The sequence below is a fragment of the Somniosus microcephalus genome, chromosome 24 (genome assembly GCF_052327205.1).
Source record: "Somniosus microcephalus isolate GS21.2 chromosome 24, FLI_Smic_1.0, whole genome shotgun sequence".
NCBI lineage: Eukaryota > Metazoa > Chordata > Chondrichthyes > Squaliformes > Somniosidae > Somniosus > Somniosus microcephalus.
This window is the reverse complement of record NC_141010.1, coordinates 4,958,588-4,984,185: the sequence shown is the minus strand read 5'-3', so window position 1 is coordinate 4,984,185 and position 25,598 is coordinate 4,958,588. Positions and strand designations below refer to the sequence as shown.

General features: G+C 48.0%; 1 protein-coding gene across 1 annotated transcript; it reads left to right on the top strand.

Moving 5' to 3' along the window:
• The first annotated feature begins 10,097 nt into the window (after positions 1–10,097).
• On the top strand, positions 10,098–24,488 carry klhl11 (kelch-like family member 11). The gene is made up of 2 exons (XM_085966108.1): positions 10,098–10,604; positions 17,759–24,488. The coding sequence occupies exons 1-2, from the start codon at positions 10,189–10,191 to the stop codon at positions 19,341–19,343; spliced, it is 2,001 nt and encodes a 666-aa protein (XP_085822234.1). The 5' UTR covers positions 10,098–10,188; the 3' UTR covers positions 19,344–24,488.
• Positions 24,489–25,598: the final 1,110 nt, after the last annotated feature.

Here is a 25,598-nt window from a genome sequence, read left to right as displayed (position 1 = left end):
CAAATGGCAACGTAGATTTACATGAGGCTCAATGGGACATCTACATAGTCATGCATACAAAAGCGTCGTCCAGCTAGGTGGGACTGCACGCGTCTGGCTACGATAGATAAGAATGGAACCAGAGAATCACCTGCAATGGCTTCTCTTCCTGCTCCTGCATCGTTGCCTCTGATGTCCCCCAAGGATCTATCCTTGGCCCCCTGCTATTTCGAATCTACATCTTGCTCCTTGGCGACAGCATCTGAAAACACAGCGTCAGTTTCCACATGTACGCTGACGACACCCAGCTCTACCTCACTACCTCTTCTCTCGACCCCCTCCACGGTCTCTAAATTGTCAGACTGCTTGTCCGACATACAGTTCTGGATGAGCAGAAATTTTCTCCAATTAAATATTGGGAAGAGCGAAGCCATTGTTTTCAGTCCCCACCACAACCTCTGTTCCCTAGTCACTGACTCCATCCCTTTCCCTAACCTCTGTTTGAGGCTGAACCACACTGTTCGCAACCTTGGTGTCATATTTGACCCTGAAATGAGCTTCTGACCACATATCTGCAGCACAACAAAGACCACCTATTTCCACCTCCGTAATATCGCCCGTCTCCGCCCTTGCCTCAGCTCATCCGCTGCTGAAATCCTCATCCATGCCTTTGTTACCTCTAGACTTGACTATTCCAACACACTCCTGGCTGGCCTCCCACATTCCACCCTACGTAAACTTGAGGTGATCCAAAACTCGGCTGCCCGTGTCTTAACTCGCACCAAGTCCCGTTCACCCATCACCCCTGTGCTCACTGACCTACATTGGCTCCCGGTTAAGAAACACCTTGATTTCAAAATTCTCATATTTGTTTTCAAATCCCTCCATGGCCACACTCCTCCCGATCTCTGTAATCTCCTTCAGCCCCACAACCCCCCTGAGATATCTGCACTCCTCTAATTCTGCCCTCTTGAGCATCCCTGATTATAATCGCTCAACCATTGGTGGCCGTGCCTTCTGTTGCCTGGGCCCTAAGCTCTGGAATTCCCTGCCTAAACTTCTCCGCCTTGCTACCTCTCTTTCCTCCTTTAAGACACTCCTTAAAACCTACCTCTCACCTGCCCTAATTTATCCTCCTGTGGCTCGGTGTCAAATGTTTTTCTTTTAATACTCCTGTGAAGTGCCTTGGGACGTTTTACTATGTTAAAGGTGCTATATAAATACAAATAATTGTTGTTGAACACTTTGGGAATCATCCACCAGGGCTTCATAATTACACACTGGCTCCCTGTATTACACATACTTGGTTCAGTGGATGATCGTTTTGCATATTCTCTACATTGTGCTGAGGCTGGCCATAAGGAGCTATGCTTAATTTCCCCCTCCTTTCCTCCCACCCACCTCCTGTGAGGAAACTGTTGCTATTTCTCCATGCCAGAGGCCTGGAACTCGGTACCTGGGAGCCTGCAGCTGGAATTTGTGTCTTGTTGCTCTGTGATGCAGGACACTTGGGTGTCTGCTTTGTTATCCCCTCCCTCTCGCACACTATTTGAAAACGAATGTAAAAAATGTGGCAATGGTTCTGGAGATGCACTCCAATCTGCAATGTAGGGTTTTCTTATTGGGGCATCAACGGGGATTCTAGAATAGTTTTCTAATTTTACTGACATTAAGACGCAAGTTTTTCCAGGTAACAAGCTATACAACCTTAATCAAGGGTGATCAGGTCCTCCTTCTGGGAGAGTTGAGGAGGTTAATTCTTCTTTGTCCTCCTCGAATGCTGCGTGTGGCCTGTTGTTCTTTTGAAAATCACTAAGCCTAGGGGGGAAAAAATTCAGTATCGCCCTGTTTGGGGCGCCATTATCGGCCGTGCGCAAAGTTTAGCGCCTAGCGCTAATTATCGCCTCCGACGGCAAACTTGGCTTTTATCGCCCCTGGAGGTGATTGGAGCGCTAAATCAGGCGCTACACACCTGTCTTAAGGCGCAAATGTCGAGGAGTAAGGCGCTACCTTAAAGCGCTGGCGAAGCAAGGAAGAGCAAATCAAAATAAACCTGCAAAGTGCTGCTCAGTACTCAAACCTCCTTCACACAGCGTTGAATCTCTCCAGAAGTCAGTCTCTCTCTCTCTCTCTCTCTCCTCTCTCTCAGAATGCGTGGTGCAAAAATGTCACCAACAAAAAAGGCAGGAAGCGGTCGCCTTTAAATAGCGCTCCCCCAGTTCCTTTCTGACTACAAAACGCTCCCCTCAACCTGTCGTTGCTAGCGGCAGGCGGTAAGGCAGGGGGCGCCACTCAATATCTGGTCCGGGGCGTTGCGCACTCGACTGACGTCACGATCTGCCGGCGCAGGAGATCGTGGCAGTAGTGTTTAGCGCCGCCGCAAAATGATTTTAACAGGATATGATGATCATGGGAAATAATCCAGGACAATAACCCTAGTCCTCCTCTTTTTGAATTAAATAGTTGTCTCAACAATAGTGGTCCAGGGCTGCTAAGGCTAGTGATTCCCTCTGTGGCTCAGATCAATTAACTTGGTGTAGACAACACTCAAGAAGCTGGACACCATCCAGGATAAAGCAGCCTGCTTGATTGGGGGGGGCGGTTGGAGGCAGGAGGACGTGTGATGACACCTCCAGGATGGCACACCCCAGCTGCCATCTTTAAACATTCACTCCCTCCACCACCGCCCTACCGTGGCTGCAGTGTGCACCATCTACAAGATGCACTGCAACAACTCACCAAGGTTTCGTCGATTGCATCGCCCAAACCCGTGACCTTTACCACCTAGAAGGACAAGGGCAGCAGGCGCATGGGAACACCAGCCTGACTTGGAAATATATCACCATTCCTTCATCATCGCTGGGTCAGAATTCTGCAACTCCCTAACAGCACTGTGGGAGCATCGTCAGTACACAGACTGCAGCTGTTTAAGAAGGTGGCTCACCCAAGGGCAATTAGGGATTGGTAATAAGTGTCGGCCTTTCCACTGACACCCACATTCCATGAATGGATAAAAAAAAATTAAAAAACTAGGGATTTAACCTGGTCTCTGAGTTAACAAGAAATAGGAGCAGGAATTGGCCTTTTGGCCCTTTGAGCCTGCTCCACCATTCAATAAGACCATGGCTGATCTACCTTATCTCCACTTTCCTGCACTATCCCCACATCCCTTGATTCCCTTAATATTCAAAAATCTCTCGATCTCTGTCTTGAATATACTCAACGACTGAGCCTCCGCAGCCCTCTGGGGTAGAGGATTCCAACGATTCACCACCCTTTGAGTGAAGAAATTGTTCCTCATCTCAGTCCTAAATGGCCGACCCTTTATTCTGAGACTGTGCCCCCTAGTTCTAGACACTCCAGCCAGGGGAAACAACCTCTCAGCATCTACCCTGTCAATCCCCTTCAGAATCTTGTATGTTTCAATGAAATCACCTCTCATTCTTCTAAACTCCAGAGAGTATCGGCCCATTCTACTCAATCTCTCCTCATAGGACAGCCCTCTCATCCCAGGAATCAATCTAGTGAACCTTCGTTGCACCGCCTCCAAGGCAAGTATATCCTTCCTCAGATAAGGAGACCAAATCTGCCCAGTACTCCAGGTGTGGTCTCACCAAAACCCTGTACAATTGGAGCAAGACTTCCTTACTCTTATACTCCAACCCCCTTGCAATAAAGGCCAACATGCCATTTGCCTTCCTTATTGCTTGCAGTACCTGCATGCTAGCTTTCTGTGTTTCTTGCACGAGGACACCCAAATCTCTCTGAACACCAACATTTGAAAGTTTCTCACCATTTCAAAAATATTCTGTTTTTCTATTCTTTCTACCAAAGTGAATAACCTCACATTTCCCCACATTATACTCCATCTGCCACCTTACTGCCCACTCACTCAGTCTATCTATATCCCTTTGCAGACTCTGTGTTCTCCTCACAGCTTACTGTCCCACCTAGCTTTGTATCGTCAGCAAACTTGGATACATTACACTCGGACCCTCATCTAGGTCATTAATATAGGTTGTAAATAGCTGAGGCCCTAACACTGATCCTTGTGGCGCCCCACTAGTTACAGCCTGCACTCATCCAGGAGAGTATTCCATCACACTCTTGACTTGTGCCTTGTAGATGGTGGAAAGGCTTTGGGGAGTCAGAAGGTGAGACACTCGCCACAGAATACCCAACCTCTGACCTGCTTTTGTAGCCACAGTATTTATGTGGCTGGTCCAGTTAAGTTTCTGGTCAATGGTGACCCCTGGGATGTTGATGGTGGGGGTATTCGGTGATGGTAATGCCGTTGAATGTCAAGGGGCGGTGGTTAGACTCTCGCTTGTTGGAGATAGTCATTGCCTGGCACTTGTGTGGCACGAATGCTACTTGTCCTCCAAGGGGACCAATCAGAAATCTGGTGTTGGAAATAAACGCGACCATTATTTAAAGCTGAATTATAGTTGTTAAACTTTTATTTAAACTCATTGAAGTTTTTAATGCAACGCCCGTCTTTTACTTTTCATAGAATCATAGAAATTTACGGCACACAAAGAGACCATTCGGCCCATCGTGTCTGAGCTGGCTGAAAAAGAGCTCTCCCGCCTAATCCCACTTTCCAGCTCTTGATCTGTAGCCTTGTAGGTTACGGCACTTCAAGTGCATATCCGAGTATTTTTTAAATGCAATGAGGGTTTCTGCCTCTACCACCCTTTCAGGCAGTGAGTTCCAGACCCCCACCACCCTCTGGGTGAAAAAAATTCTCCTCAACTCCCCTCTAATCCTTCTACCAATTACTTTAAATCTATGCCCCTGGTTTCTGGTCTTTCTTCTAAGTGAAATAGGTCTTTCCTCTCCACTCGATCTAGGCCCCTCATACTTTCATACATCTCAATCCTCAAACAACACTCAAGAAGCTCAACACCATCCTGGATAAAGTAGCCCGCTTGATCGGCACCCCATCCACCACCTTAAACATTCACTCCCTCCACCACCAGCGCACCGTGGCTGCAGTGTGTACCATCTACAAGATGCACTGCAGCAACTCGCCAAGGCTTCTTCGACAACACCTCAAAACCCGCGACCTCTTCCATCTAGAAGGACAAGGGCAGTAGGCGCGTGGGAGCACCACCACTTCCAAGTTCCCCTCCAAGTCACACACCATCCTGACTTGGAAATATATCGCCGATCCATCATCGTCGCTGGGTCAAAATCCTGGAACTCCCTCCCTAACAGCACTGTGGGAGCACCTTCGCCACACGGACTGCAGCGGTTCACCACACGGACTGCAGCGGTTCACCACACGGACTGCAGCGGTTCACCACACGGACTGCAGAGGTTCACCACACGGACTGCCGCGGTTCACCACCACCTTCTCGAGGGCAGTAAATGCCAGCCTTGCCAGTGACGTCCACATCCCAGGAATTAATTTTTAAAAAGACCTGATTTCTGATTGGTCCTCTTGGAGGACAAGCCACATTGAATGGAACGGGGGGAGAGAAGTGAATCATAGAATGGTTACAGCACAGAAGGAGGCCATTCAGCCCGTGCCGGCTCTCTGCAAGAGCACTTCAGCTAGTCCCACTCCCCCACCCTTTCCCCGTAGCCCTGCAATTTTTTTTCCTTCAGGTACTTATCCAATTCCCTTTTGAAAGCCACAATTGAGTCTGCCTCCACCACCCTTTCAGGCAGTGCATTCCAGATCCTAACCACTCGCTGCGTAAAAATGTTTTTCCTCATGTCGCCTTTGGTTCTTCTGCCAATCACCTTACATCTGTGTCCTCTGGTTCTTGACCCTTCCACCAATAGGAACAGTTTCTCTCTATCTACTCTGTCGAGACCCCTCACGATTTTGATCACCTCGATCAAATCTCCTCTTAACCTTCTCTGCTCTAAGGAGAACAACCCCAGCTTCTCCAGTCTATTCACGTAACTGAAGTCCCTCATCCCTGGAATCATTCTCGTAAATCTTTTCTGCACCCTCTCTAAGACCTTCACATCCTTCCTAAAGTGCGGTGCCCAGAATTGGACACAATATTCTGTCATTGGGAAAATGCTGGAATCCATTATTAAGGAAGTAGTAGCAGGGCATTTAGAAAATCATAAGACAATCAAACAGAGTCAACATGGTTTTACGAAAGGGAAATTGTGTTTCACAAATTTACTAGAGTTCTTTGAGGATGTAATGAGCAGGGTGGATAAAGGGGAACCGGTAGATGTGGTGTATTTGGATTTCCAGAAGGCATTCGATAAGGTGCCACATAAAAGGTTACTGCACAAGATAAGAGCTCACAGGGTTGGGGGTAATATATTAGCATAGATAGAGGATTGGCTAACTAACAGAAAACAGAGAGTCGGGATAAATGGGTCATTTTCAGGTTGGCAAACTAACTAGTGGGGTGCGACAGGGATCAGTGCTGGGGCCTCAACTATTTACAATCTATATTAATGGCTTGGATACAGGGACCGAGTGTACTGTAGCCACATTTGCTGATGATACAAAGATAGGTGGGAAAGCAAGTGGTGAGGGCGACACAAAGGGATATAGATAGGTTAAAGTGAGTGGGCAAAAATTTGGCAGATGGAGTATAATGTGGGAAAATGTGAGGTTATTCAGTTTGGTAGGAAGAATAAAAAAGCAAATTATTATTTAAATGCAGAGAGACTACAGAATGCTGCGGTACAGAGGGATCTGGGGGTCCTCGTACATGAAACACAAAAAGTTAGCATGCAGGTACAGCAATAATTAGGAAGATAAATGGAATGTTGGCCTTTATTGCAAAGGGGGATGGAGTATCAAAGTAGGGAAGTCTTGCTACAACTGTACAGGGTGCTGGTGAGACCACATCCTGTATGCAATTTTGGTCTCCTTATTTAAGGAGGGATATACTTGCATTGGAGGCAGTTCAGAGAAGGTTCACGAGGTTAATTCTTGAGATGAAGGGGTTGTCTTATGAAGAAAGGTTGAGCAGGTTGGGCCTATACTCATTGGAGTTTAGAAGAATGAGAGGGGATCTTATTGAAACATAAGATTCTGAGGGGGATTGACAGGGTGGATGCTGAGAGGATGTTTCCCCTCGTGGGGGAATTTAGAACTCGGGGGCATAGTTTCAGAATAAAGGGTCGCCCATTTAAAACGGAGATGAGAAGGAATTTCTTCTCTCAGAGGGTCGTGAATCTTTGGAATTCTCTACCCCAGAGAGCTGTGGAGGTGGAGTCATTGAATATATTCAAGGCGGAGATAGACAGATATTTGAGTACAGGGGAGTTAAGGATTATGGGGAGCGGGCAGGAAAGTGGTGTTCAGGCCAAGAGCAGATCAACCACGATCTTATTGAATGGCGGAGCAGGCTCGAGGGGCCAAATGGCCGACTCCTGCTCCTATTTCTTATGTTCTTATGAGGCCGAACCAGTGTTTTATAAGGGTTCATCATAACTTCCTTGCTTTTGTAGTATCCCGTATCCTTTTTTAACCGCTTTCTCAACCTGCACACATACCCCAGGTCTCTCTGTTCATGCACCCACTTCAGGATTGTACCCTTTAGTTTATATTGCCTCTCCTCGTTCTTCCTACCAAAATGTATCACTTCGCACTTTTCTGCATTAAACTTCATCTGCCACATGCCCGCCCATTCCACCAGCCTGTCTCTGTCTCCCTGAAGTCTATAACTATCCTCCTTACTGTTCACTATACTTCCAAGTTTTGTGTCATCTGCAAATTTTAAAATTGTGCCCTGTACACCCAAGTCTAAATCATTAATATATATCAAGAAAAGCAGTGGTCCTATAACCGACCCCTGGGGAACACCACTGTATACTTCCTCCAGTCCGAAAAACAACTGTTCACCACTACTCTCTGTTTCCTGTCACTGAGCCAATTCTGTATCCCTGCTGCCACTGTCCCTTTTATTCCATGGGCTTCAACTTTGCTGGCAAGCCTATTAGTATGTGGCACTTTATCAAACGCCTTTTGGAAATCCATGTACACGTCAACCGCATTGCCCTCATCAACCCTCTCTGTTATCTCATCGGAAAATTCGATCACTATGGGGGGGGGAGGAGCTAAACACGATTAAAATCACTAAGGAGGTGGTACTCGGTAAAATAATGGGACTTAAGGCGGATAAATCCCCTGGACCTGATGGCTTACATCCTAGGGTCTTGAGAGAAGTAGCGGTAGGGATTGTGGGTGCATTGGTAGTAATTTTCCAAAACTCCCTGGATTCAGGAAAGGTCCCAGCAGATTGGAAAACTGCTAATGTAACGCCCTTATTTAAAAAGGGAGGTAGACAAAAGGCTGGAAACTATAGACCAGTTAGCCTAACATCTGTGGTTGGTAAAATGTTGGAGTCCATTATTAAGGAAGCAGTAACAGGACATTTGGATAAGCATAATTTAATCGGACAGAGTCAGCTTGGTTTTACGAAGGGGAAGTCATGTTTGACAAATTTGCTCGAATTCTTTGAGGACATAACAATCAGGGTGGATAAAGGGGAACCAGTGGATGTGGTGTATTTGGACTTCCAAAAGGCATTTGACAAGGTGCCACACAAAAGATTACTGCACAAGATAAAAAATCACGGGATTGGGGGCAATATACTGGCATGGGTGGAAGATTGGCTATCTAACAGAAAACAGAGTTGGGATAAATGGTTCATTCTCGGGTTGGCAATCAGTAACTAGTGGTGTTCCGCAGGGGTCAGTGCTGGGACCCCAGCTCTTTACAATCTATATTAACGATTTGGAGGAAGGGACCGAGTGCAACGTATCCAAGTTTGCCGACGATACAAAGATGGGAGGGAAAGCAGTGAGTGAGGAGGCCATAAAAAACCTGCAAAAGGACATACACAGGCTAAGTGAGTGGGCAAAAATTTGGCAGATGGAATATAATGTTGGAAAGTGTGAGGTTATGCACTTTGGCAAAAAAAATTAAAGAGCAAGTTATTATCTAAATGGAGAGAAACTCCAAAGTGCTACAGTACAAAGGGATCTGGGGGTCCTGGTGCATGAAACACAGAAGGTTAGTATGCAGGTACAGCAGGTGATCAGGAAGGCCAATGGAATTTTGGCTTTTATTGCAAGGGGGATGGAGTATAAAAGCAGGGAAGTCTTGCTGCAGTTATACAGGGTACTGGTGAGGCCACACCTGGAATACTGCGTACAGTTTTGGTTTCCATATTTAAGAAAAGATATACTTGCTCTCGAGGCAGTTCAGAGAAGGTTCACTCGGTTGATTCCGGAGATGAGGGGGTTGACTTATGAGGAAAGGTTGAGTAGGTTGGGCCTCTACTCATTGGAATTCAGAAGAATGAGAGGCGATCTTATCGAAACATATAAGATTGTGAGGGGGCTTGATCGGGTGGATGCGGGGAGGATGTTTCCACTGATGGGTGAGACTAGAACTGGGGGCATAATCTTAGAATAAGGGGCTGCCCTTTCAAAACTGAGATGAGGAGAAACTTCTTCACTCAGAGGGTGGTGAATCTGTGGAATTTGCTACCCCAGAGAGCTGTGGAAGCTGCGACATTAAATAGATTTAAAACGGAGATAGACAGTTTCCTAGCTGATAAGGGAATTAGGGGTTACGGGGAGCGGGCAGGGAAGTGGACGTGAGTCTGGATTCGGATCAGCCATGATCCTATTGAATGGTGGAGCAGGCCCGAGGGGCCGTATGGCCTACTCCTGCTCCTACTTCTTATGTTCTTATCACGTTAGTTAAACACGATTTGCCTTTAACAAATCCATGCTGCCTTTCCTTAATTAATCCACACTTGTCCAAGTGACTGTTAATTTTGTCCCGGATTATCGTTTCCAAAAGCTTCCCCACTACCGAGGTTAAACTGCCCGGCCTGTAGTTGCTGGGTTTATCTTTACACCCTTTTTTGAACAAGGGTGTAACATTTGCAATTCTCCAGTCCTCTGGCACCACCCCCGTATCTAAGGAGGATTGGAAGATTATGGCCAGTACCTCCGCGATTTCTTCCTTCACTTCCCTCAGCATCCTTGGATGCATCCCATCCGCTCCTGGTGACTTATCTACTTTTATTCCAGCCGGCCTTTCTAATACCTGATTGGTCCCCTTGGAGGACAAGCTGCATTGAATGGGATGGAGGGGGGAAAGAAGTGCACAGTGATTGATGACATGCAGAGCGCAGGTCTCGGTGACGTAAGGAAGTGGTGTGTACTATGATTAATGACGTGTAAAAGAGGTGGGCACACTGATCGATGACGTACGAAAGACGTGTGCTCAGTGACGTGCGCAGGAGCGCCATGGCGGCGGAGGCCCCGGAGCAGGCGGACGGCGAGGCCGAGCAGTTCGAGTCGAAGAGCCACTGCCTGGAGCTGTCCCGCCGCCAGAACGAGCAGCGGAAGCGGGGCCTGTTCTGCGACCTGACGCTGGCGGTGGGCGGCCGCGAGTTCCGCGCCCACCGCTCGGTGTTGGCCGCCGCCACTGACTACTTCGAGCCGCTGCTCGGCGGCAACTTCGAGGAGTCGCGCTCGGAGCGGGTGGAGATGCGCAAGTGGAGCGCCGAGCCCGGGCCCGAGCCTGACACGGTGGAGGCCGTCATCCAGTATATGTACACCGGCGCTATCAGCGTCTGCACCGGCACCGTGCATGAGGTGCTGGAGCTGGCCGACAGGTGAGCGCCTCCGGCCGCCGAGTCCCGCTCGACAGCCATTGGTCAGGGGGATCGGGGGCTCGACAGCCGTTGGTCAGCTGCATCGGGGGCTCGACAGCCATTGGTCAGCTGCATCGGGGACTCGACAGCTATTGGTTAGGGGGCTCGACAGCTATTGGTTAGGGGGCTCGACAGCTATTGGTCAGTGGGATCGGGGGCTCGACAGATATTGGTCAGGGGGACCGGGGGCTCGGCAGCTAGTGGTCAGGGGGATCCTCTTTTTTGTGAACCCATAAATTTAGACAAATAAAAACTAAATAAACTATAAAACTGTAAATAAACCAATAAAACTCCAAATAAACCTTAATAATCAAATTAAAATTTGGTTCTCCAGCCCAATTATGCACTCCAGTCCCCGCGGCGCCCACCGGTCACGAAAGTGATCGAGCGCGCCGGTGGACACCGCGTGCTCCAGCTCCAGGTGGTCAGGGGGATTGGGGGCTCGGCAGCTATTGGTCAGTGGGATTGGGGGCTCTACAGCTATTGGTCAGGGGGAATGGGTATTCTGCAGCCATTGGTTGGAATCAGGGGCTTGATAGCTATTGGTCGGAATAAGGGTAATCAGGGGCTGGACAGCTGTTGGTCAGGGATCGGGTGTTTGACAGTTATTGGTTGGAATTGGAGCTGGACAGTCATTGGTAATGGGGGCTCTTCAGCCATGGGACTGGGGGATTGGAGGGCTTGACAGCTATTGGTTGGAATCAGGGGTTCTCCAGCTCTTGAGCGGTGGGGATCGGGGGCTCCTCAGCCATTGGACAGAGGCAATGAGGGGCTTTTCAGCTGTTGAATTGGATCTTATCTACCCGTCGTATCCAGAGAATCACCTGCAATGGCTTCCCTTCCCGCTCCCACACCGTTCCCTCTGATGTCCCCCAAGGATCTATCCTTGGCCCCTCCTATTCCTTATGCTGCCCCTTGGTGACATCATCTGAAAACACAGCGTCAGTTTTCACATGTACGCTGATGACACCCAGCTCTACCTCACCACCACGTCTCTCAACCCCTCCATGGTCTCTAAATTGTCAGACAGCTTGTCCGACATCCAGTTCTGGATGAGCAGCAATTCCCTCCAACTAAATATTGGGAAGACCTAAGTCATTGTCTTTGGTTCCCTATCCACTGACTCCATCCCTCTCCGTAACATCTGTCGTGAGGCTAAACCACACTGTTCGCAGCCTTGGTGTTGTATTTGACCCCAAGCTAAGCTTCATCTTGAGGTCATTCTAGACACAAAAGGCATCAAGAGCTATGGGGAGAGAGTGGGAATATGGTATTGAGAGAGAGGATCAGCCACGATCATATTGAATGGCGGAGCAGGCTCGAAGGGCCGAATGGCCTACTCCTATTTTTCTATGTTGCATCCAAAATTCTGCTGCCCGTGTCCTAACATGCACCAAGTCCCGTTCAGCCATCATCCCTGTGCTCGCTGGCCTACATTGGCTCCCAGTTAAGCAGCCCTACCCCCACCCCCGGGAGATCTCTGCGCTCTGCCAATTCTGGCCTCTTGAGCATCCGCAATTTTAATCGCTGCACCAGTGGCGGCCGTGCCTTCTGCCGGCGAGGTCCTAAGCTCTGGAATTCACTTCCTAAACCTCTCTACCTCTTTCTCCTCCTTTTAAGATACTCCTTAAAACCTACATCTTCGACCAAGCTTTTGGTCATCTGCCCTAATATCTCCTTATGTGGCTCAGTGTCAAATTTTGTTTGATAATCGCTCCTGTGAAGCACCTTGGGACGTTTTACTACATTAAAAGTGGTATATAAATGCATGTTGCTGTTGAAAAGGGGGCTCAACTGCCATTGGACAGTGGGAATGGGGGCTCAATGACCATTGGACAGTGGGAATGGGGGCTCAACAGCCATTGGACAGTGGGAATGAGGGCTCAACAGCCATTGGACAGTGGGAATGGGGGCTCAATGACCATTGGACAGTGGGAATGGGGGCTCAGTAGCCATTGGACAGTGGGAATGGGGGCTCAGTAGCCATTGGACAGTGGGAATGGGGGACACCTGAGGACTGCAATTCGTTAGCAGCAGCACACGCCAGGTGGTGCATTCATTGGGTGGCAGGGATCAGGGCAGTGAGGATGCAGACATGGCAATCGTTGTGGTAAAGAAAGAACCAAGTTGCATTTGTGTAGTGGTTTATTTCCTCGACATTCCAAAACATGTCACATCCAGTTAATCATCTTCTGAGATGCAATCACTGTTATGTGGTGATTGCAGAACAATCCTAGGAAATGGGAGCTCTGTGATCATTGAGCATTTGGAATTAAGGGCAGTGCAACCCTTTTAATGCTTAACAATGGTTTATATAGTACTAAACTGTCATCTTAATTTGCCCATAGTTGTAAATGTTAAAGTGGGACATTTGTACACTTATGAGTGGCTCTGTCACTCCTTATTACTGTTGGTTGGAGGCAGCCCCCTGCAGTAGTAGGACACTAGCAGCTGTGTGCAACTTGCTTCAAGTCCCTGCTCCTTTTATTTAAAAAAAAAACACAAAACCTTGCACGCTGCATGATTCAGCAGGGTCGGGGTTAAATGGTGACTAGACAGTGTCTCGGTGTCCTAAGCTTTGTATTCGGTGCTGTGGGAGGTGCTAAAATCTGCTGCAGCACCAAATAACTCATTTCACCAGACTGAGCAGAGGGCTGTCATGAGTGAGGACTTATCTAAACTGCAAATTTAAAAAAGACATCATGTGCAAATTTACATCACAAATCATTTAATAAACATTACCGGAACTAGCATATCAACTGCTATCTGCTATCAATGGGATGAATTTGGGAATTGTTGTTGCTTAACTTTGAGAAACCTGGGTAATGCTCTCAGTGCAGGACACTCCCGAGATTGCAATCAAAGCAAGAAGACCAGGCAGATCGAGTGTGTAGGGAACATCAAGTTTATATATTAAAAAGCTATGGATTGGAGAAGAAAGTGCAGTCTGAAGGAGGTAAGGAGCTTGAGATGCTGGGAAAAAATGAGTTGGAGCAGCAGATGTGTGTGAGTTATGATTTCAACCAGGAGGAGGAAGAGTATTTCAGGCAGTGCGTTGGAAGTGAGAGATGAGCAGTGGCTATTGTAGCATTGATAAAACGGAAAGCTGACCGCTCTTTAACATTGTGCAAAATCCCGCTAGCATTTAGTAAACGATTGGGAGTTACAGACAGTAATGGGTAGCTGAGTGTGCTGAATTTTACAGCCGGATCCCAGAAGCATTGCTCTATTCCTGAAGAGAAGAATCCCACAAAACTCCCGCTGATCACAATTAAAGCCAAAATTAGTTTGATTAAAAGCAAACTTCAGCTTGGAAGTAGGTGAGGTGAGTTGGACTCAACTTTAATCACACGGCTGCGAATCCATGCTCTCCGTATGGAGCAGTTACCTAATTTATTGCTGCGTGGTGTAGTTTTACATTTTACCTTTCTCTTTCTCTGTCTCTTCCTTTTTAAATGGAAGGTTTGTAGGGGGAGATTCGGTGCTGATTGGAGATAAAGCAGTAGCAGAGACACTACAATCGACTGAGTGTCCCTGAGCTAGGGAGGAGAAAAATGAGTTGGAGTTTGTGTTCCTGATTGCTATCCCATAGTCCCTGCTAGACAGTGTAGGGGGGTGTGGACGTCGAGTGTTTCAGCTCTGATGCAGAGGGAATGGGAATGGCCAATGCCTGTGGATTTATACCCCAATAGGCATCAGCACCTTCAGCAGAGCAGAGAAAGAAAATTGAGAGCATAAAACTTAGTAACTGGGACATCAAAAGTATAGACTCCTCCCTTTTTGTGAGAATTCACAGAAACACGTCCTCTGAGTGATGTCGTGGGACTGTTGCTTTGAAGTTGACATGACATAAAGCTATTTGGTGCTGTGCTCTGTAACTTCCTATTGAAAATACAATATGACCCTTATTTAAAAAAATAAACTTAAGATCTTGTGTTGTTCTGCCCTTCCTGTGATGTCTCTGGCAGGCTGCCCCTTAGTCTAATCTAGCTTCAGTTGCAATAAATAAAAACAGAAGATGCTGGAAATACTCAGCAGATCAGGCAGCATCTGTAGAGAGAGAGAAACAAGAGTTAACGTTTCAGGTCGATGACCCTTCGTCAGAAGCTTCAGTTGCCTATGGGCAGTGCAGTCAGCAGATAAACCTGAAGGGTCACAGTGACAAGTGCCTGATACATAAGAACATAAGAATTAGGAGCAGGAGTCGGCCATTCGGCCCCTCGAGCCTGCTCCGCCATTCAATAAGATCATGGCTGATCTTCGACCTCAACTCCACTTTCCCGCCCGATCCCCATACCCCTTGATTCCCCTAGAGTCCAAAAATCTATCGATCTCTGTCTTGAATATACTCAAAGACTCAGCATTCACAGCCCTCTGGGGCAGAGAATTCCAAAGATTCACAACCCTCTGAGTGAAGAAATTCCTCCTCATCTCAGTCTTAAATTACCTACCCCTTATCCTGAGACTATGCCCCCTAATTCTAGACTCTCCAGCCAGGGGAAACAACCTCTCAGCATCTACCCTGTCAATCCCCCTCAGAATCTGATATGTTTCAATGAGTTAACTGTGTACTAACTGACTGATTGATTGATTAACTCACAGCAAGTCCCGTCCACCCATCCTCCCCCCGCCCCCCCCCCCCCCCCCCCGTGCTCACTGACCTACACTGGCTCCCGGTCCAGCAACGCCTCGATTTCAAAATTCTCATCCTTGTTTTCAAATCCCTCCCGTGGCCTTTCCCCAACCTATCTCTGTAACCTCCTCCAGCCCTACAACCCTCTGAGATCTCTGCGCTCCTCCAGTTCTGGCCTCTTTTATTCTGATTTTCATCGCTCCACCATTGGCGGCCGTGCCTTCAGCTGCCTGGACCCTAAGCTCTGGAATTGCCCCCATTAATCCTCTCTACCTCTCTCTCCTCCTTTAAGACACTGCTTAAAACCTACCTCTTTGACTAAGTTTTTGGTTGCATGTCCTAATATCTCCTCATGTGGCTCAGAGTCAAATTTTGCTCGATAATCGTTCCTGTGCAGCATCTTGGGATGTTTTACTACATTAAAGGTGCAATTGTTGTTGGCTGTGTACTTTTATTGCTACAACAATTGCTTCCATTTCTGCAGTGTTCATGACATTACAAAGGGTGCCCTGAAACACTACAGAATAGTGGATAGCGATTAGACACCAAGTCCAAGGAGGGAGAATGAAACAAGGCGATCAGGAGGGGACAGATAAAAAGTAGGGTCTTAAAGAGGTTCTTGAGACCGAGAGGTGTTGATAAGATGAAGATACTGAGGGAGGGAGTTCCAAATATGACTGAAAGAGCAGTTGCTGATGGTGGAAAGTAGCCGAGAGCAGAGAAGGCATGGGATGGAGGGTGTGCAGGAGGACACAAAGCTGTGGTGGGATAGAGAATCTCAACATTGATTCTCTGAGACCTGGGAAGCCCATGGAGCTTGACAAGGAGGCCTCATTGTGTGTGAGAGCATGGGTCATAGAATCCTGGATTACTTACTGTTTACGGATGGTAGAAGCTGGGAAGCCCACTAAAGAGAAAGTTGAAGTACAACACGAGTGACAAGTGTGGATCAGAGTTTTGAGGGGAAGAGATAGGGGTAGGAAGAGATGATGTTGAGTGGTGAAAGGAAACTGTCTTCGTGACAGATTGGATGTGAGGGAGGAAGCTGAGCTCTAGATCAAGTCATACATCAGGATTCCATGTCTCTGGACTAAGCCTGAAGTGGCAGCCAAGGAGAGGAGATGGAGTCCAGGCTGGAAGTATAAAGGTATCTGAGGGAGCTGAAGAGCATGATTTTGGTTTGCCCATTAAACTGGAGGAGGGTTTGGCTCGTTCAGGTCTTGGGAACAGGAGGAGGCCATTCAGCCCCTCGAGCCTGTTCTGCCATTCAATGAGATCATGGCTGATCTGTGTCCTAGCTCTATATACTTCATGTTGGATAAGCGATTGAAGATGGTAGCGGCAGTTTGTGAGATGGATAGAGGAGGTAGTGAGGTAGAGCTGGCCTCGGGCGTCATTAGTATACATGTGAAATTATTGTGGCAGAGAAACATAATAATAATTCAACTTTATTGTCATTGTACAATGCACAACGAAATGTGATCTTGCAAGCTCCCATGAGTCCAGTACAAATAACATTAACATTAAACGTAAATAGCACCGTCCTGGGAGAAGCAAAGCCGCTGCGTCTGTGCGCGCCGCCATTCCATTTCCACCATTCCTCCTGTCCAACAATCTTCAGCCCAACGCCCGGGCCTGCTCACCAGCCGCCCCTCCCGGGGCTCCTTCCGTGACCCCTTCACCAACCGCCCCTCCTCGGGGCTCCTTCCGCACCTGGTCTTCCCTGATGGTCACTCCTCCAGGTACTAACCAGGCCTGGCTCTGCTTAGCTTCCCAGCCTTGCCAGTGACCCTGTCCCTAGTCCCTAGTCCCAGGAACATTTGAGGAGCCTGGAGTGATCAACATTATCAAAGGCAGCAGAGAGGATGAGGAGGCTGTAATTGTGTAAGATGTTGGTGCTGTGACCGCAAACATGAAGCGTGGTTTTTTTTGATGCCTCGTTTTAATATTGTGGAATTGCTTCCGGTAGAAGTGGTTCTGTGGTGTGATCTCCATATCCCCTTTTTTTCCCAAATTTGGGAACAAAGTGTGAGTGTGTAGTTGCTGTTCTGGCCATGGACCTCACTGATGCTGCGGCAGGATCTGCTCGGGCCAGACATTGTACCGCTGGCTGAATGAGGATTACTGCACGCTCACTGCCAGAATTTAACAGCAGCTCTCCCTGTGGCAGCCACTTCAGTTTGAAGCCAAGCAGATGTTGCCACTAGACTGCCAACTTTCTCACCACTCCCTGTTCAAGGGCCTCCAATTAACTTTGCACTCGTTTCTTTTTATGTCTCTGGTCCTACTTTCCAGAGGTGTGGAATGAAACCACCTCGGGTGATGGTCTCTACCCCCTATTTCATTTCATGCAATATAAAGTTTATGTGGTAACTTTAATCATTTTTATTAAATGTTTTGCATGTGCCGTATTTGCTTTCAAATGTACTCTCCATTAGTGGCATTTACAAGATTTTCCAAAACTGCCATTTCTTTGTTCCAGATTCCTCTTGCTCCAGCTGAAGGAATTCTGTGGGGAGTTTCTGAAGAAAAAGCTGAACCTCACCAACTGCGTGGCAGTTCACAGTCTGGCCCACATGTACTCCCTGGACCAGCTGGCATTGAAAGCAGCAGACATGATCCGCAGGGACTTCTCCAAGGTGGTCCAGGATGATGAGTTCTACACCCTGCCTTTCCACCTGGTCAGGGACTGGCTGTCGGACTCTGAAATCACGGTGGACTCTGAGGAAGTTTTGTTTGAGGCCGTGGTGAAGTGGGTGCAGCGGAACCCAGAGGAGAGGGAGAAGCACTTTGAGGAGCTGTTCCAGCTCCTGCGGCTACCTCAGATGAAGCCCACTTACCTAACCCGGATCATCAAATCCGAGCGGCTAGTGGCTGATAACGCCAGCTGCCTCCGGCTCGTTTCGGAAGCGGTGGAAGGTCACGCGCTGAGGTCAGAGAATCTTCAGCCTGCCAACCTGGATCACTGGGCCTCTCATGTCGTGTCCTTCCAGCCTCGCTTCGGGCAGAACATGGACATCATCATGGTGGTGGGCGGGGTGTCGGAGGGTGGGGATTACCTGAGCGAGTGCGTAGGGTACTTCATTGACGAAGATCGATGGGTGAATCTCCCCCACATTCACAACCACCTAGACGGCCATGCTATGGCCATCACCGAATCCCACGTGTACGTGGCTGGCTCCATGGAGCCTGGGTTTGCAAAGACTGTGGAGCGGTACAGCCCAAATAGAAACAGCTGGGAGCAGGTCAACAACCTGATCACGAGGAAGCATTCCTTCGGCCTCTCGGCAGTGAAGCAGAACCTGTACAGTATTGGGGGGCATGGGAATTTCAGCCCGGGGTTCAAAGACGTTGACGTTTACGAACCCGAACAGGACAGGTGGCACCACCTGGAGTCGGCCCCCAAAATATTACGAGACGTCAAAGCCATCAGCGTGGAAGATCGTTTTGTGTACGTCACCGCTCGCACTCCTGTGGACACCGATAACGAGGATGGGTTGGAGACTGTAAATGCAAAGTACGATACTGACACGAGGCAGTGGCAGGACGTGGAGTCTCTGCCACTGCTCGATAACTACTGCGCCTTCCAGATGGCCATCGCCACCACAAACTTTTACCACACGGCCTCCTGCTGCCCCAAGTGTTACCCGATGACGGATGGTGAAGCCAAGCAGAAAATCTCCAACATGACGGCCGACGAAATCCTGGAGAGCTTGCCGCCCGAGGTGCTGAGTATCGAGGGGGCGGCGATCTGCTACTTTCGCGACGATGTCTTTATAATCGGCGGCTGGAAGAACAGTGACGACATGGACAAGCAGTACCGGAAGGAGGCGTACCGCTACTGTTCGGAGAGGAAGCGCTGGATGTTGCTGCCCCCCATGCCCCAGCCACGGTGCCGGGCAACCGCTTGCCACGTGAGGGTACCTTACCGGTACCTGTACGGGGCACAGAGGTACCCGATGCCGCAGAACCTGGCCCGGCAGCGAGAGCGGCTGCAACAGATGCAGCAGCTGCACCGGCGCTCTCTGAGCCTCCGGCGGCAAATGCAGCCTCAAGTTGAATGTTAAACCGAAGCACTTGTGGCGGTGGGGGCGGGCGTGGGAAACTCCCAAGCATTCCAGTCCCAGTCTGACTCTCCACAGCTAAATAGAAAGGAAACTCGATGTGGGATTTGTTGGAGATCGATGCTAACTCGAATCCCTTGCCCCTCCCAAAACTAAACTGCCATGTCAACACAAATCTGAAAGACAGTTGAAAGTGGGGGCAGAGTGTTGGGGAGAGTATTCTCTTCAGACACAGTTGTTCTATAATGGGAGTAGGGGTCAGTGTCACACACAAAGGGACTGAATCAGTCATCAAATGAGACCGACCGTCAGATATTTTTCTCTCTCACTTTCTTTCTCTCGTTCACTCTCTCTCTCTGGGTGACACCATGCAACACACAAATATTCCAGAAACTATGTGGTTGAGCCACTTTTGGATGGTTCACTGCATCCAGACACTTGGGTTTATTTTTCAGAGATGCTGCCTCTTCCCATGTTACACTCCGTTCCCAGCCCCCAAAAAAGTCTCGCCTTGGTATTACCCTTGTAACCTTTCATTGACATTTTTGCTCCCCACCCCTTGTATTTGTTGAGACCAAATTTTACTACTTGTTCCACAAACCCCACTTTATTTAAAAGTGCAAAAATTCCAGGTTTTCTTCTGCCTCCTCGTGTCGAGCCCCGGAGCGACCCGGGGCCGAGCAACCCAGGGCCGAGCCCCCGAGCGACCCGGGGCCGAGCGACCCAGGGCCGAGCCCCCGAGCGACCCGGGGCCGAGCGCCGGAGCGACCCAGCACCGGAGCGACCTGGGGCCGAGCTCCGGAGCGACCTGGGGCCAAGCCCCGGGGCCGAGCCCCGGAGTGACCCAGAACGTATTTGCTGAACTGTAGAAGTAAACCTGTTGGACCTACATTTGCTTAAAGTGGTACAACTGACTTGGAGACCGAGACAATTTAGCCTGGGTTTCCCACTCATGACCCACTAGACAGAGTGAGTTACAGTCGACATTGGGAAAACCCAGGCCAGATGCTAACCAGCATAGGATTCCCTAAGCACTTTGGTTATTGTAAAAAGCACTTTAAGCTGATGCTTGTTAACTTGACTGGCACACAGTGAGCACCTCGCTGAACCTGCTGTTCAACCTCCTGAAGGTGGTTTCCATTTCACACTTGCCCTTTAAAAGCACTCGCCATTCCATCTTACTCGGCTTTTTTAGTTTGACCAAACTATAGGTCAGCGAATACTAATTCACTGGTCCATAAAACCTGGCACATTAGGGTAAACATTGCACCTTATTTTTGGCTTTCAGTTTGGGCTGAGCGGGGAAGGGCTCAACTTTCCAATAAGGGGCCTGACGGTGGCTTGGGAGGGGGGTCACTGACTGATGGAGCTACTGCTCTGAATGATTAAATGCAGAACCTTCCCATCTTTTCTGTTCTCCCCTTTCCTTCCCACACTTGGTCACAGCAGGGAGTTGGGCCGAGTTTGGTTTGTATACTACATTGCTTTAGATTCAATCACACTTGTGTGCTACGTTTTTACTTCGTTTTTCTCTGTATCCTGTCCTATCTGATCACAACTCTTTGTGCAGACCTCTGAACTCGCAAGCTGCGTTTAAGAGATGGAACTTAATCCCCTTGCTATTCCTTGTTCCTTAGGGTGGATAAGGAGAAAGTGTCCTTTTGTGCAGCCTATTTAAGCACTTCGTCCCCAGCAGTTAGTGTAGATAAAATTCTTGGAAACATCGAAATACAAGGATGTTAAATGGTTCTCTGTCACACCAATCAGTTGTGGTTCCAAGGTGTAGAGTCTAGCTTTTACTTGTCTCCTGTGGGGCAGTCACTTTATGCTGCGCTGTGTACACTGACTTGTACGATCATTGGGTTCTGAGATGTATTTTCCCTGTATAGATCTATATATTTCCATTCCTTGTATGAAGCTATCCTCGGAGGAGGAAAAGGCCTAAATTTAAACTGGCCGTCCTAATTTCTGTATCAGAAGTCACTTTGTTTTAAGTGGTGTAAGTGGTTCAGGTAGGAGATTTGATTTGTGTTCTGTAAATGCATTTGTAAGATGACTTGGCAGAGCGGCGTTGCCGTGTATATAAGAGGATCTGGTAGTGTCTTTGTTGTGTGGGTATGGGCCGTCCCTTCACCAGACTCTGACAGGGCTGGTGTCTTCAGTGGGAGCATGTATTGCAGATTGCCTCGATGCCTGCACAGCTCCTTTTATTTTCTAAATGTAACTGCTATAAAGTCACTTTGATACGCAATTGGTGATGTCCTAATGTTTGTTCAGGGCAACTAGTTTCCAAAACTGAAGAGGTTTTTTTGCTACACTGTTTGACCTTTTTAGCGCGATGTTGATGTCCACTGTTGGCACGGCCCCACTTTATTGGGGGCGTAGTGTTGACTATCACAAGCTACACCAAGCAACTAGGTTTCACACTGCTAGTATTTCCCTCTTTGTTCACATTTTAAATTAAATAGGAATCATAAGTATCTCTAGTCACTAGACTTGTTTAGTATATGTGCCCTGTGTAGGGTAGAATTGCACTTAAACCCATACGCTTTAGTGTTGTGTGATACTCTGCTTGTCTGATGCTCGTCGTCTGAATTAATCTCAAATTGTTCCTGTTGCTGCCAATGGCCCAGCTCTACCCGCTTACTGTTACACAGCTCAAGATGGTCTCCAGACACGAGCCCGGTTTGGAAGGACGGGTTCTGTAATTGTACTGCTGGGCAGTGGACAGGATTCAAAACTTCACCCACTCTCCATTACGCTTTACCGAGACCCTTATGAGCACCTTGGCCGCTGTATGCAGAGTTTCAGTATTGACCTTTGTCCACAACTTGAGTGGTCCTGGGCTTGGATTTCTTCCTCCTTGTATCCGTGCCATCAGATAGGCAGACAGCCAACCAGAGGTGATGCTGGTGGCACAGTTAAAGGTGTATTATTGAGAGGGTTTCATTCACTGAGATGTTACCTGTTGAGTGGGGTATTTCTGCCCTGGGAAAGCACTGGGTGTTGTCCGCACAAGCGATCAAACTCGAATGTGCTGCTCTCTCCGCTGTGTAATGCTAAGGCTCTGGATCGGAGGGAGAAACATTCCTGTTCCATCCATCCAACCTCTCAAATTATCATCGCTTTGTGCAGTTTGAAACCAGGCTCTAGTGTCATTTATTTTTACTGAAGTACTCTGCTAATGAGGCCTTTTATTTTTAGATTCAGCGCATGCAATGTCGCAAGCAGTGGTAAGTGATACAACAGCATGGTTTAACACCAGATGAATGATCTCTGCCTGTTTGACATGGGGAACGAAACACAGAGTGGGAAATGTTTTGCTGCACCTCACTTTATAATCCCAACAGAAGTTCCAAGCTGCAGTAATGTGTTCCCTTCAGGTATGACCTCCAGCGTGAAACCTTGCTGCCAGCAACAGTCCAGTGTGGTGGCCTCTTACCAGTTTTTGTCTCAACGTCCCATCGCGATACAGATTTGTAAAAAGGTCTTGGTTTTTAATGTGGTGCCTTATTGCTTCTCAGAAATGTCTTGAAGCATTTCACATTCGAATTTGGAGTGAGTTTTAACTGTTCGGTAGGAAAAGATGGCCGCCACCAAGTGCACAGCAAGATTCCAATAGCAAGTGTGAGATGAAAGGCTAGTTCATTTGCTATTGGTTGAGGGATGAATTTTGGGCAGGAATCCTTCCCTCAACCGATTTGGAGGCCGTTGAAGGCTCGGACCAATTGCCGGTAGTCTCGCTCTCTGGGCTGGTGATCAAGGACACCCCTTGGGCAGCTGTAGCTGTAGCAGTGTCATTTTATTAGGAGCGGGGGTCACTTATTTTGGTTTTAAGTTACCTGTTTTGACGTGATCCAACTCTCGTCACTCCTACCATGTCCTTGATGTTGGCAGCTCGGCCGCAGGGTATCGCTGGTCAGCTGGTGGCCCCACAGTCTGCACGCTGTAGGTATTTTGTACATCCCTGTGATCTTGTGTTCAAGTTAATATTGGGGTAGAAGTGAAATCCACTCTCCTTCCGCACCAAGAGGGATGAGTTGTACGAGCCTGGCCTGGACCAGTGAGGAGAACATTAGAACTTCCTTTTGTAAATGTCCTAAATAACTTGCCTCTGTTAACGGGCACACCTTATGATTGATTGGCTCCCCATGTATTTTAACATTTGCCTTCCCTGTGCCCGCCCCCCAGTACAGTGCCCTCAGTCAGTTACTGTACAGCTGTGGGCTGTTTTCTGTGTTTTAGATTCATTAATGAGCAGCAAATGACTTAATATGAACACACGTGCTGGGGCATTTCCCATTCTGCTGTTCTGAAGTGTGTGCAGTTACCAGAGCTAAACCTGCATCGTACTTGCTTCAAAAGACTAACCTTGTGTGTTTGTTCAGAAGGGGTGGGGGGGGCCCAGCTATGTTTGGCTGGCTGTGTTAACGCACTACAACTCATTTTTTGTTAGTTTATGAATTTCCTGTTTCTTTGGCTGGTGATAATCTGTACATTTTTAATGGTTAAATGTTTTTAGTTACTCGACCCTTTCTTGATTATTCCCCCCCCCCCATTGTTTGTCAGAAACACGCTGAGGAATGATGCTAAGATCTACATCAGGCCAAGCAGCACTGATTTCACTCTTCCGTGTGTGTGCGCGCACGCTGCCTTGTGTTTCCTCTCCCTCTGCCCAAGGAGACGGAATATCTTACTGCTCTGTAGTGAAGGAAAGAGTTTGAATTCCAATGTAGACTGTGGTTTGAACTCTGAGCTTGTATTCAGGCATGAGATCTGTTCCAATTTATCCCCGTCCTTGTTGGGTGTTCCTGTCCTTTTTTAAAAGCTTTTTAAAGTGGATTTTTCTTGCCTGTCCCCCCCGTCCCCCAACTCTTGAATGTATTTGTGCAGCTGGCTGAGCTCAGTGTGATCGTGACTTGTGTTGAATTAAAGGGGTTGGCAGCAGAGGTATCACACAGATAGAGGGGTACGTGTTTGTCTGACTACCAGTTGACATATTCGCCACCCAGATTGTCCAGACTTTACAAGTCCATTCTAACATGCACGTGCATGTTCACTGTGTGTTCAGCAATGTGATACTCATCCACTCTTGTTTTTCTGAAGTATTATACAGTAGCTTGTCAATAAAGGAAGAGTTTACGTTTACCATGGATATGTGTGTTTCCTTTCTATGGGGGGTGTTGGGGATGGTGTTCTGCACAGTTGCTATGATGGCAGAATTAAATCTCAACTAGTTGATTTGCTACTGTGTCTGGGGTTTGGCCAGTGGAGGTCAGGGCTATCTAACCCTTCGGAGATGGGGCAGGATATCTGTGGCAGAACCAGAGAGTGGGAAACATAGTACTGCAAGCTCTACACGACATGAGCCCCATCCTCCTTTACCCCTCCATTTTTCCATTGTGGTGCTCCTCTCATATTGGTTCCTTTTTGTGTCTTTTTTTGGCCTTTTAACCCTTGAGTATAAATTCACCTCTTAGACTGGATTAACTGTAATGCAAAAAATAAAAGTAAACCCTGAGATTTTCGGTTACTTTGAGTTCAGCTCGGACTATAAGGTCTGATTTGTTGCCATTAAGTAATGTCCCCTTTCCTCGCCAAACTGCCCACCCTCAGCGTGCACTGCCTTCACTGGCCTTGGTTGAAGTTGGAGCTTACCAGGCTGAATTTGCCATCAACAAAGTCAGTGAAGATTAAGGACCTTTCAGAATATTGTAGATGACCGACGATCATTTTGACAGTTGAAGCCTGCGACCCGGTTGCTGCACACACAGACAAAGCAGCGCCGAGTGGGAGAGAGTGGTTCAGCTCTCTAAAGTTCCTGGACCTGGAAAAGCTTCTCTGACTGGTGGATTTAATCAATCTGGGAACAGCCTTGTCCGGTCCCCCAGGCTCAGCAACTTTAAAAGGCTTGAAGGTGCTGAAGGCGGTTATGCACACAAGTGCAAAGAAGACGGAACCAGCAGAAATTCGAGGGCCAACTTAAAGAATCTCACAGGCTACATCTACATCACTGACATAGATAACCATTGAGGGCACAGGATAAGAAAGATTTACATTTATTGTTGCTTCTTAGCTTGTTACTCAAAGGCCTTCACTCAGTGATTACTTTGAAATGCAGTAGCCTAGTATGTAGAAAAACAAGAGTGCTTTGCGTACAAGATCCCACAAGCAGCAATGAGATGAATGAACAGCTGATCATTTGGTGCTGTTCGTTAAGGCCTGGACTCTGGAAATACTCTGCGTAGAAACTCACGG

What these genes read in the sequence shown, in the direction of transcription:
- klhl11 (XM_085966108.1), top strand. Translation starts at nt 10,189, where the DNA reads ATGACGTACGAAAGACGTGTGCTCAGTGACGTGCGCAGGAGCGCCATG. An exon ending in GTGCTGGAGCTGGCCGACAG is followed by an intron (nt 10,605 to 17,758) that starts GTGAGCGCCTCC and finishes TCTTTGTTCCAG; the next exon opens with ATTCCTCTTGCTCCAGCTGA.